This window comes from Myxine glutinosa, chromosome 2 (genome assembly GCF_964187855.1).
Source record: "Myxine glutinosa chromosome 2, kmMyxGlut1.1, whole genome shotgun sequence".
In the NCBI taxonomy this organism is placed as follows: domain Eukaryota; kingdom Metazoa; phylum Chordata; class Myxini; order Myxiniformes; family Myxinidae; genus Myxine; species Myxine glutinosa.
Window position 1 is genome coordinate 242,075,259 of NC_136262.1, and position 13,367 is coordinate 242,088,625.

General features: G+C 42.1%; 1 protein-coding gene across 8 annotated transcripts in view; it reads left to right on the forward strand.

The window, feature by feature from the left end:
* LOC137420710 (metal transporter CNNM2) overlaps positions 1–13,367 on the forward strand; it is a 147,938-nt gene that overhangs the window by 37,844 nt on the left and 96,727 nt on the right. For all 8 annotated transcript variants that reach the window (XR_013622499.1, XM_068105996.2, XM_068105997.2 and 5 more), the window contains exon 2: positions 2,832–2,975. Coding sequence is in view for 7 of the 8 variants with exons in the window: in XM_068105996.2 (XP_067962097.2) it covers positions 2,832–2,975 (144 nt within the window). In the remaining variant the exon portion in view is untranslated. The remainder of the gene's footprint in view (positions 1–2,831; positions 2,976–13,367) is intronic.

Here is a 13,367-nt window from a genome sequence, read left to right on the forward strand (position 1 = left end):
ACCATCATTTCAATAAGGCACATTTCATTATCCTGATAGTAAGTAGTAATTGGATTCTCGCACATTCTGATTGCTCTTTTTTTTTTTTTTTTTTTTTTTTTTTTTTTGTATACAAGATCGAGGCTCTGATACTAAAGATGGCGTTGGGGGTAATGGGATGCCATTGTATGCTCAATTGATCCTGTGCTAGAGCTCTGAATTCACTTTGAGTTAGACCCCAATGGTGAATCGTCAGTATGTTTTTGGAAAATTTGCAACTTTAATCAAAGCATATTTCCAATTTAAGTTTTCATACAAATAATTGTGCTTTAAGGTGTCGGTTTGTAGCCTTGTGAGGAGGAAATGTTGATAGTTCTGCATTGCAGCTTTAAGACAAACACTTATTGCAGCGTTAACCTTCAGTGGAGTTGGCACTCGCCTGTCTTCCTTTCTTTTGTTTTTGCATCAGAGGAGGATGCCTTAAAATGCCTGTTGTTTGTTGTTGTATTGACATTTTTTTCCCTCATACTCTGTACAGCAGTTTGTGTAATTTTTGTAAATTTTTTCCTTTATTGGAGTTATTGGAAAGAAAAAAAGAATGGGTCTGTTTAGTGTTCCATTCGACCTCTTGCTTTACGACACTGTGGCCCATTTCAAATCGTCTATTCTGTGTTCATTAGCCCCCTTTGGACTTGAAACGAAACGGGAGCTTATGGATTTGGTCTCGTCAGTTAGTCCATGCGTCCATGTGTCCGCAACCCTCGGAGATGTATGGACCGATTTTGTTCATACTTTGTATAAAGACAAGAAATGATTGTGTACACATGCAGATAATTTTGTTTTGCGATGCGATCAAAGATGGCCGACTGGTAGACTGGTGGGCATTTTAGTTGTACAACACCTGATATTGAACATGTCCTCGACCTTTTCTCAGACATGCATTTACCGGTCTCGTTCAAACTATTCACACAGATAATGAATGATGGTTTACATATTCGCGTCATTTCTTATGGAGAACAGATCCAATATGGCCTACTGCCGGCCATTTTGTTATGTAAACGTGTCCCCAACCATTTATTGCACATGAATGGTCCGATTTTGTTCAAACTTGGCACAAGCAGAGTACATGATGGCATGCACGTGCGCCTCACTTTATTTTGCGATCTGATCTAAGATGGCCGACTGGTTTACTGATGGCCATTTTAGTTGTAAAAAAACCCGATATTGACCACGTCCTCAACCATTTCTCCGACACGCATTTACCGATCTTGTTCAAATTTGGCAAACAAATAATGCATGATGGGTTACATATTATGCGCGTCATTTTTTTTTTCGAGATCACATCCAAGATGGCCGACTGGCGGCCATTTCGTTACTTAAATGTGTCCCCATCCATTTCTCGGACATGCATGGACTGATTTTCTTCAAACTTGGTACAAAGACAATCTATGAGCATACATATGCAGAAAATTTTGTTTTGTCATCCAACCAATGATGGCCGACTGACGGCCTTTAAATCTGTACAGCAAAATTACTAAAACCATGGCGGGGGCTGTGACATTTTATGTCTTTTTCTTCTTGTTTGTCCTATTTTCCTGATTAATTACCATTTTAGTAAAAGTGTGCTGATGTCTCCTAATATTTTGGTTCTCATTGATACTAGGAATACAAAATGGTGGTACAATATACCCTTGTTATCCACAAGGGTTACCCTGTGGTTACCCTGGAAACCCCTGTGGTTGGCAAAAACGCGGTTAATAAAACCAAGGCTCATGTGGAAAAAAGGAGTTAGGTTACTGGCTTAATCCTCTTGCCAATACACTTGTGTGTCATATACTAGAGCGGTTTATGGGCACGTGTGATGGGTAACTTATTTTATGGTGCGCAAAGGATACCTCTTTGATTTTCAATTTGAAAATAATGCTTTCTCCAATTTTTTATTTTATTTTGCTATAATGAGTAACAAATGACAACACTAGCAACAGTTTTCCTCTTGGAGGCCATGGATAAAAGTCACCAAGGGAAATATTAACCAAAAACAAAGCATTAGATTATGATTGCACATGGCAGAGTGTTCAGAGGGAGAGATAGGTACACACAGCATGTCTCAGTTACCAGCCGCACCCACCAAGGCAGGGATTCAGGCAGTAGCACCAGTGCACCACTGCCATAGGCAAAGGCTGGTTTGAAAACGGGGGAGGTATGTGCTTTTTTGGTGAAAGTGGAACCCAAATTTGGCTAGAAAAATTGGCATGTTAGAGCGATAAAGAGGACATGGGTATTGATTCTTTATTCAACATCTAGCACGTAGCCTAAATGTTTAATGGAACATGGCAAGTGGAATTAGGTTGTGCAGTGGGGTAGTAGGTGGGGTCCGTTCGCCCCTCATCCCCCAAAATCCCCCCAGCCTAAGGGCCTGATCATGCAGTGCATATGGCACCACTGCGGAGGAGGAGAATGCCAGCCCTCACTGGGTTGGAGATGTGACCCGGGGATAACCAAGACCCGACCACGTGGTAAATATAACGTCCTACAGAAAATTATTCATGGTTAACCAAAACCACGGATGGCAATCCTGTGGATAACGAGGGTTTACTGTATTTTCCTTTTGTATACTTTCCCATATGCGTGAACCCTGCGCTTTTGGGCTAATTGCTGTTGGGATGGATTAGCCAAATTCAACTTTTTTGGGGGCTCCAAAAAATTAAAATAGTTAATCGCTGAAGCAAAAACGACCAACCAGAGAGTGAACGCTGAGAAGCTATGTGTACGTGTTATCATTCTCTAATCATTAATTGCATTAGATTGATTAATTAGAAGTGGTGTTTTTTTTCTTTCTGCCCATGTTACAGGAAAGTCGCACCTAGCTATTGTGCAACGCGTAAACAGTGAAGGTGAGGGAGACCCATTCTACGAAGTGATGGGCATCGTTACGTTGGAGGATGTCATCGAGGAGATAATCAAGTCCGAGATATTGGATGAGACCGACATGTACAGTGAGTATTTTGTGTACGGTGGGTGGAGGGGAAGGAGAGTATGTTGGAATATTTTCTTAATGGGGAGATTCATATTTTTGATGTAAAATACTTTAATTTTGGGTTTCTCGATCCCTAAGTAGTACAACTTTAAATACATATTGCTGCATTACGGCTCCCACCCAAAACCACAAGTGGTGAAAGATGAGACTTGTACTCACCAGAAATTGAGGAAACGCGGATAGCTGGCTAAAGGATAAATTTTGATGACTCGCCACCCTAAAGGTAGTGTGACAGGACTGTTCTCTGGCCATGTCAATGTCTGGGATGCCCGGAGCACCTCCCTCTCATCCAGGTCATACCCTGCCAGGCTCAGGGGACAGAAGGGACAGAACGACACAAACTTAACCTAATTAGGCTAAAATGACTGGCAGATCCACCTAAATGGGCAACATCAGACAACTTACCCTATCACAAACACTTAATACATGTGGTCCAAAAGTCATATTGCTATGTGAAACACATTAAGGCCTTAAATAAGGCCACCTCCACCCCCAAATCAATATATCAAAAAAAAAATCTGGAGATATATCTCTCTTTAGGACATAACTCTGTGGCCAATACTTTGTGCCCTTTCGCAGTAAATGTTTTGCTTGGAAATGTCAGTTTATGCACTGAGTGCCCTGATTCCATTTATACCTGAGGTGCAGATAATATTACAGGGTGTTATATGCTGGGTGTAGGTGACCCTGCTTCTTCTAACTACATGTAGACTTTTTAACAAGAGAGCCCAGTTGCTCTGGTCTTTTGTTTAATTATTCTTTTAAAACAACAATGGTTTATCTCAACTTGGATCAGGAGTAAGGGCATTTAGGAGTCATGTCTGTGGGAACACATTTTGGAAGGCATTTCTCACATACCATGGGTCCGGCACTTCCATCCCCACAACATTTAGTTTCCTTCTCCATCAATTCAAAAAGGCTGCATCAATCTTGATCCATTTTATTTATTTATGACTGTGTATTTATACAGACTCGGTGGCGTAATGGTTAGAGCGTCCGCTCTGAGTCTGGGAGGTCAGTGGTTCAAACCTGGCCGAATCATACCAAAGACTTCCTTGCTTGACACTCAGCATTTAAAAGGATAGAGCACAGACAAACAATGCTGGGAGGGCAATGCCAAACTACCCAGCAAACCACAACTTGCCAAAAAAAACCTTTCGCAACACCAACTACGGTACAGGTTTTAAAATTTTTATTATACAGTAGTTGCTTTCTTTTATGGCCACTACTTTGCAACAGGTAAATTATTTTGAAACAATCCACTATTCGAGTTAAAAAGGGGCCTCGACAGGCCGAGCTCAAATAATAAAGGGAATACCCTATATTTGGTGTCTACCATCTTAGAAATCGACCGTATACTAGAAAAAGTGTGATTTACTTGTATGTTACTGCACTATTTATACAGGTGTCTGGAGTTACTCATAGTAGGCCAGTGGGAGTGTGCGTCTGCCTTTTCTGGGCTGTGTGTATATGTTCCCCCATGTTTGCCCTTTTCCTTAATCAATCTTTATCCTCTCTCCCCTTCTTCCTTTTTCAAATGGAATAAAAACGAATCCACTGTTGCTGCCAGGCTAAGTGTGTGTGGGCAGTTGTCTATCTCTTTGTGGTTTAATTGCTACATGACCACACCACATTTATATGCTGCATAACTTGTTCCTGGATTCCAGGATTGGTGTAGATAACATGGCACAGGCCGAAAGTCAGATAAAATTAGATAAAAGCGAGTGGAGTTATTCAAGACCAGTCAGATAAAATTGCCTTTTTCTGCATCTGACTTTCTTTGGGGAGTATTTTTCTTTCAATACATCACATGACTTTATAATAACATTAGGCGAAAAGGGCTGTGGTGCATAAAGTTTCTTTTGTTTCTCTTTGCCTGACTAAGACTGATATGGGATAAGATTGATGCAATTGCCGAAGGCTCATTATTATCTGTTGCACCGGTTTCTTTATGGTCTTGTCATTTAAAAAGCGAGCCCCGAAGCACTTCTCCCTTAAAAATAAAGATTATTTTCAACTTCTCACTCCAATTTTCTTGTGCTATCCACATACCATGAATGGTTTAACATGCCCAATCCTATTGCACTCTCACTTTCTTTTGTGTGTGTGCAAAGGTTTGTGCATCGGCAAATCTTCCTCCACCTGGCTCATATGCCGGACCAGCCTCCTCATTGGTGCTTGTTCTTTACACAAATAAATAACAACTCAGTTCAACAAACTGTCTGTGCCATAATTTGATTAATTGTCACAATCAAAAAGTGTGAAAGCATACAAACGTGCAAGCCACAAATTTACTCATTCTATCGGAACCTTCAGCTTACAGTCATATCTTGTTTACTATATTAATCGCTCACTAAGTTAACAATGGACATGCTTTAACTTCCCTCAATCTTGGGACCACTTTATTTGTGGAGTCATTAAGAAGAACAAGAAAGAACAAGAAGTTTTTCCTTGGCTAGGAGGCACAATCTTGGACGGGTCACCACTCCGATGCAGAATAATACTAGAACGCAGGCACTCGGTAGAGCACAAACCTCTGCCAGGCTGAACAGTTTATGTTTTGTATCCCACGAATAGGCCAGATCTGGATACGGACCTGAACCAAAATCTAATCGGCTTGTTCTTGTCACCTAACCAACTCATCCCCCAAGTTTAGTAATAACTCGTCCATAACGTTTTTTAAATATCATGTTATACATTGCTTTTCGCCCGATCTCTCAATGGTGAAGAATCACGAAAGAAATAAAAAAAATTCTCGCATCCGAATCCATATTCAGATCTTCACCAATATGGAATCGATTTGGTCTTGTCACACACACAACCTGTCCACCAAGTTTCGTCCAAATCCGTCCACAACTTTTTGAGATATCCTGCTATATATCGTTTTTGGCCCCATCTCCCAATGGTGAAGAATCACTTTAAAATTCTAATCTCCGGATCCAGATCTTCACCGAAATCTAGTCATTTCGTTCTTGTCACATATGCTACCTCTCTGCCACATTTTGTCCTAATCTGTCCACAACGTTTTGAGATATCTTGTTCACAGATAAACAGACACAGTGGTGAAAACATAACGTCCATCCACCTTCGGTGGCAGAGGTAAAAATGGCTCATTCTTCCCAGTAAGCTGGTACTCATTTTGCCACCCTCGGAGGAAGACGGGCTGAGTCAACCCACCTGGTGTTATGATAACGGCACACCAGAGGCTCAAACTCAGGACCTGAAGATCTTAAGCCAGCCACATTAACCATTAAGCCAACACCAGGCTTGTAGCCAAAAAATGGAACGTTATTTCATTTGATATAGAAGGATTCTGTTTTTTTATAGTGAGCCTAAGGTTCACAGTTGAGCTCACATGTAGGATGAAGACACTGGTAGACATCAATGTACCTTTTCATAAATTGCTGGGAAATTAGCAGATGATGGACAAATGCATGCGATATATGGGATTTGAACCTGGATTCAGCGACATGAGCCAGGGATTCATGTGAGAATACTAAACAGGACGACCCAAATCATTTTATTTCCAAGATCACCTGCTTAAAGCCCCCGGTGTGCACCCCGGTTTAGAATAGGTACACTGTATCCCTGCGTGTCGTAAGAGGCGAATAAAAGGGTTGGCATCAGGAAGGGTATCCGGCCATAAAACATTGCCGCAAAAAGGGAACCATGACAATTACAATTACATATGGGCAGGGTACAGCCTGAAGTACCCCGTGGGGGTCCTCACCCCCTCTCGTCAAAAAATCAAGGTGGGGAACCTGATCGAAGCAAGGGTGGAAATCACTCCATTTACGACGACGAAACGTCTGATGCCCCACGTGGAGATCGGTTTCTGAGGTTTGGGACATGGAAAGTAGGGACAATGACAGGGAGATCAGGATAAGTGGTGGAAGTATTGGTCAGAAGAAGAGTGGACATATGTTGTGTGCAGGAGACCAGATGGAAGGGAAGTGGTGTGAGAATGGTGAAGGGTAGGCAGGGAAAGAAATACAAGTTTGTTGTTGCAAGGGTGCCCGGAAGGCGTGCATGGTGTTGGTGTCCTGTTTTCTGAGGAGTTTGTAGACAGTGTGGTGAGTGTGCCTAGAGTGAGTGAAAGGTTGATGATGGTGAAAACGTGAAAGATGAGTAAGTTGTTGTGGTAGGAGGAGACCTAAATGGACATGTGGGAAAGAGTATAGATGGTTTTGAGGGAGTTCATGGGGGTTACAGATATGGTGTGAGGAATGGAGAGGGTGAAAGGATTTTGGAGTTTGCTGATGGAGCTGGTTTGTTGATTTGTAATACTCAGTTCCGGAAAGCGGACAATAAGCTTGTTACATACACGTCAGGTGGGTCGACGACAACCGTTGACTATCTGATGGTGCGTAGGCGAGATGGGGGAACCTCTGGGACAAAAAGGTGATCCCGAGGGAGGTGGCTGTTTCACAGCACCACTTGGTTGTCTGCGACATAAGGGTGAAAGGTGCGACGAGAGCTCGGCGGGTGAATTACCAACTGAGAATGAAGGTGTGGAGGTTGAAAGAGGTGACATTGAGGGAAGCATTAAAAGAGAGGCTGAGCAGGGTAGAGGATGATGTGGTTGAGCTTGAAAGTGGTTAGATGTCAATTAAAGATAGTCTGTTGGGAGCCGTTGGTGAGGTATGTGGATGGACAAAAGGACCACCGAGGCACTTGGAAACATGGTGGTGGGATGATGAAGTTGGAAAGAGGATTGACGAGAACAGGAAGAAGTTCAAGGAATGGCAGAAGGCGAAGGGTATGGGGGCAGAAGAGTTAGAGCATGAAAGTTAAAAGGCAGCCAAGAAGGCTGCGAAGAAAGAGGTAGCAATGGCGCAGGAGGCATATCGGAAAATGTTCGGAGAACGCTTGGATTCGGAAGAGGGTCAGAGAGTGGTATTCAGGATTGCAAAGCAGATTGCGAAAGAGAGGTGTGATGTGATGGGGGTGAGTTGCTTGAAGGATGAAGTGGGACAAATCGTTGTGGACCCAGATGGAAGGAAGATCGAAGAGAAATATGGAAATGCTGTTGAATGCAGAGAATGAATTGGATGGCAACATCGAGAGTAACCCAGTTTTAGGACCGGCAGAGAAGACAACTGAGAAGGAAGTTGAGGAAGCGATAAAAGCAATGAAGAGTGGAAAAGCAGTAAGGCCGACGGGAGTTGTGGGAGATATGTTGAAGGCAGCGAGAAGTTGGGGTGTGAAGAGAATGACAGATATCTGTAATCTGGTGGTAAAAGAAGGCCGCATTCCAGTGGATTGGGAACGTAGTACCCTCGTCCCTTCATACAAGGGGAAAGGTGACCCTCTGGACTTTGGCTCGTATCGAGCGATAAAGTTATTAGAGCATGGAATTAAGGTATTGGAAAGGGTGTTGGAGAGGAGGATAAGGAAGAAAGTGAAGATCGACAAAATGCAGTTTGGATATATGCCAGGAAGAGGAACGACAGAAGCGCTTTTTATTGTAAGGCAGTTGCAGGAGAAGTACATGGAGAAGAGGAAGAAGTTGTTTCTTGGGTTTGTTGATCTGGAGAAAGCATTCGATCGGGTTCCACGCGAAGTAGTGACATGGGCATTGAGGAAGTTATGAGTGGAGTAATGGCAATGTACGAGAGAGCGCACACAGCTGTAAGGATGAAGGACGGGAACAGTGGTGAGTTTGAGGTGGAGGTGGGAGTGCATCAGGTGTCGGTACTAAGTCTACTACTATTTGTAGCTGTGATGGAGGTGCTGGCTTGGAACGTAAAGGAGGGTTTACCGTGGGAGTTGTTGTATGCAGATGATCTGGTGTTGATTGGGGAAAGTATGGATGGACTGAAGGAGAAGATGAACAAGTGGAAGGATTGTACGGAGGAAAAAGGTCTGAAGGTGAATATCGGAAAAAAACGAAGATGATGGCAAGTGGTAAAGCATGTGGTGAGGTGGAAATAACTGGGAAGTGGCCATGTGCTGTGTGCAGGAAGGGTGTCGGAGTGAACTCCATTCAATGTACAATGTGCGCTGAGTGGGTTCATCACAAATGTAGTGGTCTGAGAGGGTCATTAACCAGTGTGGCAGCTACATTCAAGTGTAAGGTGTGCACAGAGGGAGCTGCAGTGGAGGAAATGTTGAGTTGGATCTTGTAGACTGCGTGAAGCTGGAAGGTGTGAAAACATTTTGCTACCTCGGAGACATGCTGAATGGAGAAGGTGGATCAGACTTGGCAACGGTTGCTAGAGTGAGATGTGCATGGAAGAAGTTTTGGGATCTGAGTGGCGTGTTGACGAGGAGGGGAGTGCCGTTGAAGCTGAAGGGAAAGGTGTATGCTGCATGTGTGAGAAGTGTTATGATTTATGGGAGCGAGACATGGGTAATGAATGTAGATCAGCAACGAAGGCTGGAAAGGGTGGAAATGCGAATGGTTCGGTGGATGTGTGGAGTATCGTTGAGAGAGAGGAAGACAAATGATGAATTGTGAAAGATGATGGGAATAGAGCCTGTGATGGATGCTGTGAAGAGAAACAGGTTGAGATGGTTTGGTCATGTGTTGAGGAAGGATGAAACTGACTGGTTGAGAAGAGTGATGGAAATGAATGTAGAAGGAAGTAGAGGACGGGCAAGACTGAGAAAGACTTGGCTGAAGGTGGTGGAAGAAGAAATGTGGGCAAGGGGGTTAACAAGGGGAGATGCAGAAAATAGGGTAAAATGGAGAAGATTGTCGTGGGGCCTGCAAGGCCTGCTCTAGCAGGGAAAATGGCCTTAATATGCCTGTTGTTGTTGTTTGTATCACCTGCTTAAAGCAAAAAAAAGTCTGATTTCAAAAACTAATAATTACTACCATGTGCATCTTATCTCATCGTTATCGACGTTTTATTTTTTCCATCTCAAACATATTCTCCACTTCAACAAACCAACAAAAAAGAAAATGGCCATTCCTCTGATGACTGGGTATCGTTAGTCAAGTTGAGCAAAAACTGTAACTTTGATGAGATGTCTGCACATCTGGTTTTGCTTTTGTACGATTGTCTAACTCATATGCAAAATACCTCTGCATTAATCCTTTTGTTTGAAAGACCTCAAAACAACAATATGAACCAGAATGGTGGAAAAGTTTTTCTGTTATGAAATGTTCAAATATACTTGTGAGCCCATGTTGATAGCTCCCGGTTGGGAATCTTCCGTTTGATTCCAATGTTTCTTTGGCCCTTCCATCGGCGGTGGTGAACGTCTGATGTGTACGTTTGGACGTTGTTGTGAGCTTGGTAATATTTGTAACTCTGCAGTGGCATCTTGCCAGTGTTGCTTTGCTTTCTTGCTGAGACGCCAATTGCTTTGGCTAGCTCTAATGCTGTCAGCCTTTCCAACCATTATGCTATTCAACGGCCAACGGGCCCTGTGAATCGGAATTGGCGCTGAAACATCTCCAGTCAACATCTTCAGTGGGACTTGGCACGGCTGTCAGTTCTGCTTGTATGGAATGGGCTTTGTGGACGTACCCCCTTCAGACATTTTCTCGCAGAGTTAAGAGTTTGTTCATACCCGGCTTTGACCCTCAGGCCTACCTGAGGTTACACACTTTTGCCTGTTATCTTTGTCATCCCTGTGCCTCTGATTCTCTGGCAGACATAACTGATCCTTCCCAATGGATCTTTATTTTGATCTTACCATTTTCAACAAACCTTCACATCCCCACATTTGGATTTGGATTTTTTATCCATTCACTCATTTGTTCATGTGTCATGCTCGATGCAGAGCATCGGCGCTGTCGAAGCAGTTTCTTGGTGAGCATTATTTTAATCCTAGATGAGTCGTTAATTCTGACACAGGCAGGAATTTTGGAATTTCGCCAGGATGCTGGCGAAAGATACCGTGGGATATTTAACGCCCACCAATTAATGCTGGCAGACGGGACATCTAGTTCAACGTCCATATGATTTTTGTTTTACTTTAGCCCAATCAATGGACAGTTAAAAACAGACTTTCGCCCTCCAGGCTCTGGTCCAATTGCTGTCGTCATATCACGTGCCATGAAATAGTATGCCACAATAATTATACCTGGGCAATGCATCTTTATTCCATTCTCTCAACTTAATGGTTGAGTTCGTTTATTTATTTGCTTATTTTGAAGAAAGCATGCACTCGATGCTCATTGACCTTCCTTTGCAGCATTTCTCAATGAAACTGCTGGGTCATTTGACATCATTTTGTGCATCTCTGCTGCCACCATAAGACGCATTATTGAACAGCAGACGTGTAAAACGACCTTGTAAAATGCACACATTTGGGGGAAAAGCCAACCTGGTAATTATTTATTACTTGCAAAATCTTCGAATTTTCAACTATATTGGTCGGTTGTGTTTGTGGTTGTGTCTGTCTGTTTGTCTGTTTGTTACTTGCAAAATCGAAGATTTTTCAAGTATATTGGTCGGTTGTGTTTGTGGTTCTGTCTGTCTGTCTGTCTGTTTGTTACTTGCAAAATCAAAGATTTTTCAAGTATATTGGTCGGTTGTGTTTGTGACTCTGTCTGTTTGTTTGTTTGTCACCGGCCTACAGGTCACAATTTTCAACCGATCTTCACCAAACTTCCCCAAATGGTAGAGTTGGTCAAAAGTCAGAAGGCTATTGTTTTTGGGGTCAATAGGTCAAAAGGTCAACATAGGCCAAAGGTCACCAAATTTGCAAAAATTCTAAAATCCCCAATTTTCATCCGATTGACTTGAAATTTGAAGACCACTTGCATATCTCGTCACTGAATTCAACCACCAAGTATTTTTGAGGTCAACATAGGCCAAATGGTCAACATAGGCCAAATTTCTAAAATCCTCAATTATTATCCAATTGACTTGAAATTTGAAGAGGACTTGCATATCTGGTCACTGAATTCAACCACCAAGTATTCTTGAAGTCAACTTAGGCCAAAAGGTCAACATAGGCCAAATTTCTAAAATCCTCTATTTTCATCGAATTGACTTGAAAATTGAACAGCATTTGCACATCGAGTCACTAAATAGGGAAACTAACTATTTTTGAGGTCAAAGGTCAACTCAAGGTCAACCTTCCAAAATCATCATTTTTCATCTGAAAAATCGTCACTTTTCATCCTGTTGACCCGAGCTTTGATCAAGATTGTAAATTTTAATCTTCATGAAATGGACAATTTGCTGTATCATTGGAAAACTTTTGGGGGAGGGCGGATTTTGCAAGTATCGTGCTACGCATGACGTCTTCTTGTTACTTGCCGGAAAAATTTCCGGCAAGTATGTTGATCTGTTCGTTTGTTTGTTTGTCTGTTTGTCTGTCTGTTTGTTTGTCTGTTTGTTTGTCACCGGCCTACAGGTCACAATTTTCAACTGATCTTCACCAAACTTCACCAAATGGTAGAGTTGGTCAAATGCCAGAAGCCTATTGTTTTTGGGGTCAATAGGTCAAAAGGTCAACATAGGCCAAAGGTCACCAACTTTGCTAAATTTCTAAAATCCTCAATTTTCATCCGATTGACTTGAAATTTGAAGACCACTTGCATATCTGGTCACTGAATTCAACCACCAAGCATTTTTGAGGTCAACATAGGCCAAATGGTCAACATAGGCCAAATTTCTAAAATCCTCAATTTTCATCCAATTGACTTGAAATTTGAAAACGACTTGCATATCTCGTCACTGAATTCAACCACAAATTATATTTTAGGTGAACATAGGCCAAAAGGTCAACATAGGCCAAATTTCTAAAATCCTCAATTTTCATCCAATTGACTGGAAATTTGAAGAGGACTTGCATATCTGGTCACTGAATTCAACCACCAAGTATCTTTGAGGTCAACATCGGCCAAAAGGTCAACATAGGCCAAATTTCTAAAATCCTCAATTTTCATCCAATTGACTTGAAATTTGAAGAGGACTTGCATATCTCGTCACTGAATTCAACCACCAAGTATATTTGATGTCAACATAGGCCAAAAGGTCAACATAGGCCAAATGGTCAACATAGGCCAAATTTCTAAAATCCTCAATTTTCATCCGATTGACTTGAAATTTGAAGGGGACTTGCATATCTGGTCACTGAATTCAACCACCAAGTATCTTTGAGGCCAACATAGGCCAAAAGGTCAACATAGGCCGAAATTTCTAAAATCCTCAATTTTCATCCAATTGACTTGAAATTTGAAGAGGACTTGCATAATTGGTCACTGAATTCAACCACCAAGTATCTTTGAGGCCAACATAGGCCAAAAGGTCAATATAGGCCGAAATTTCTAAAATCCTCAATTTTCATCCAATTGACTTGAAATTTGAAGAGGACTTGCATAATTGGTCACTGAATTCAACCACCAAGTATTTTTAAGGTCAATATAGGCCAAAAGGTCAACATA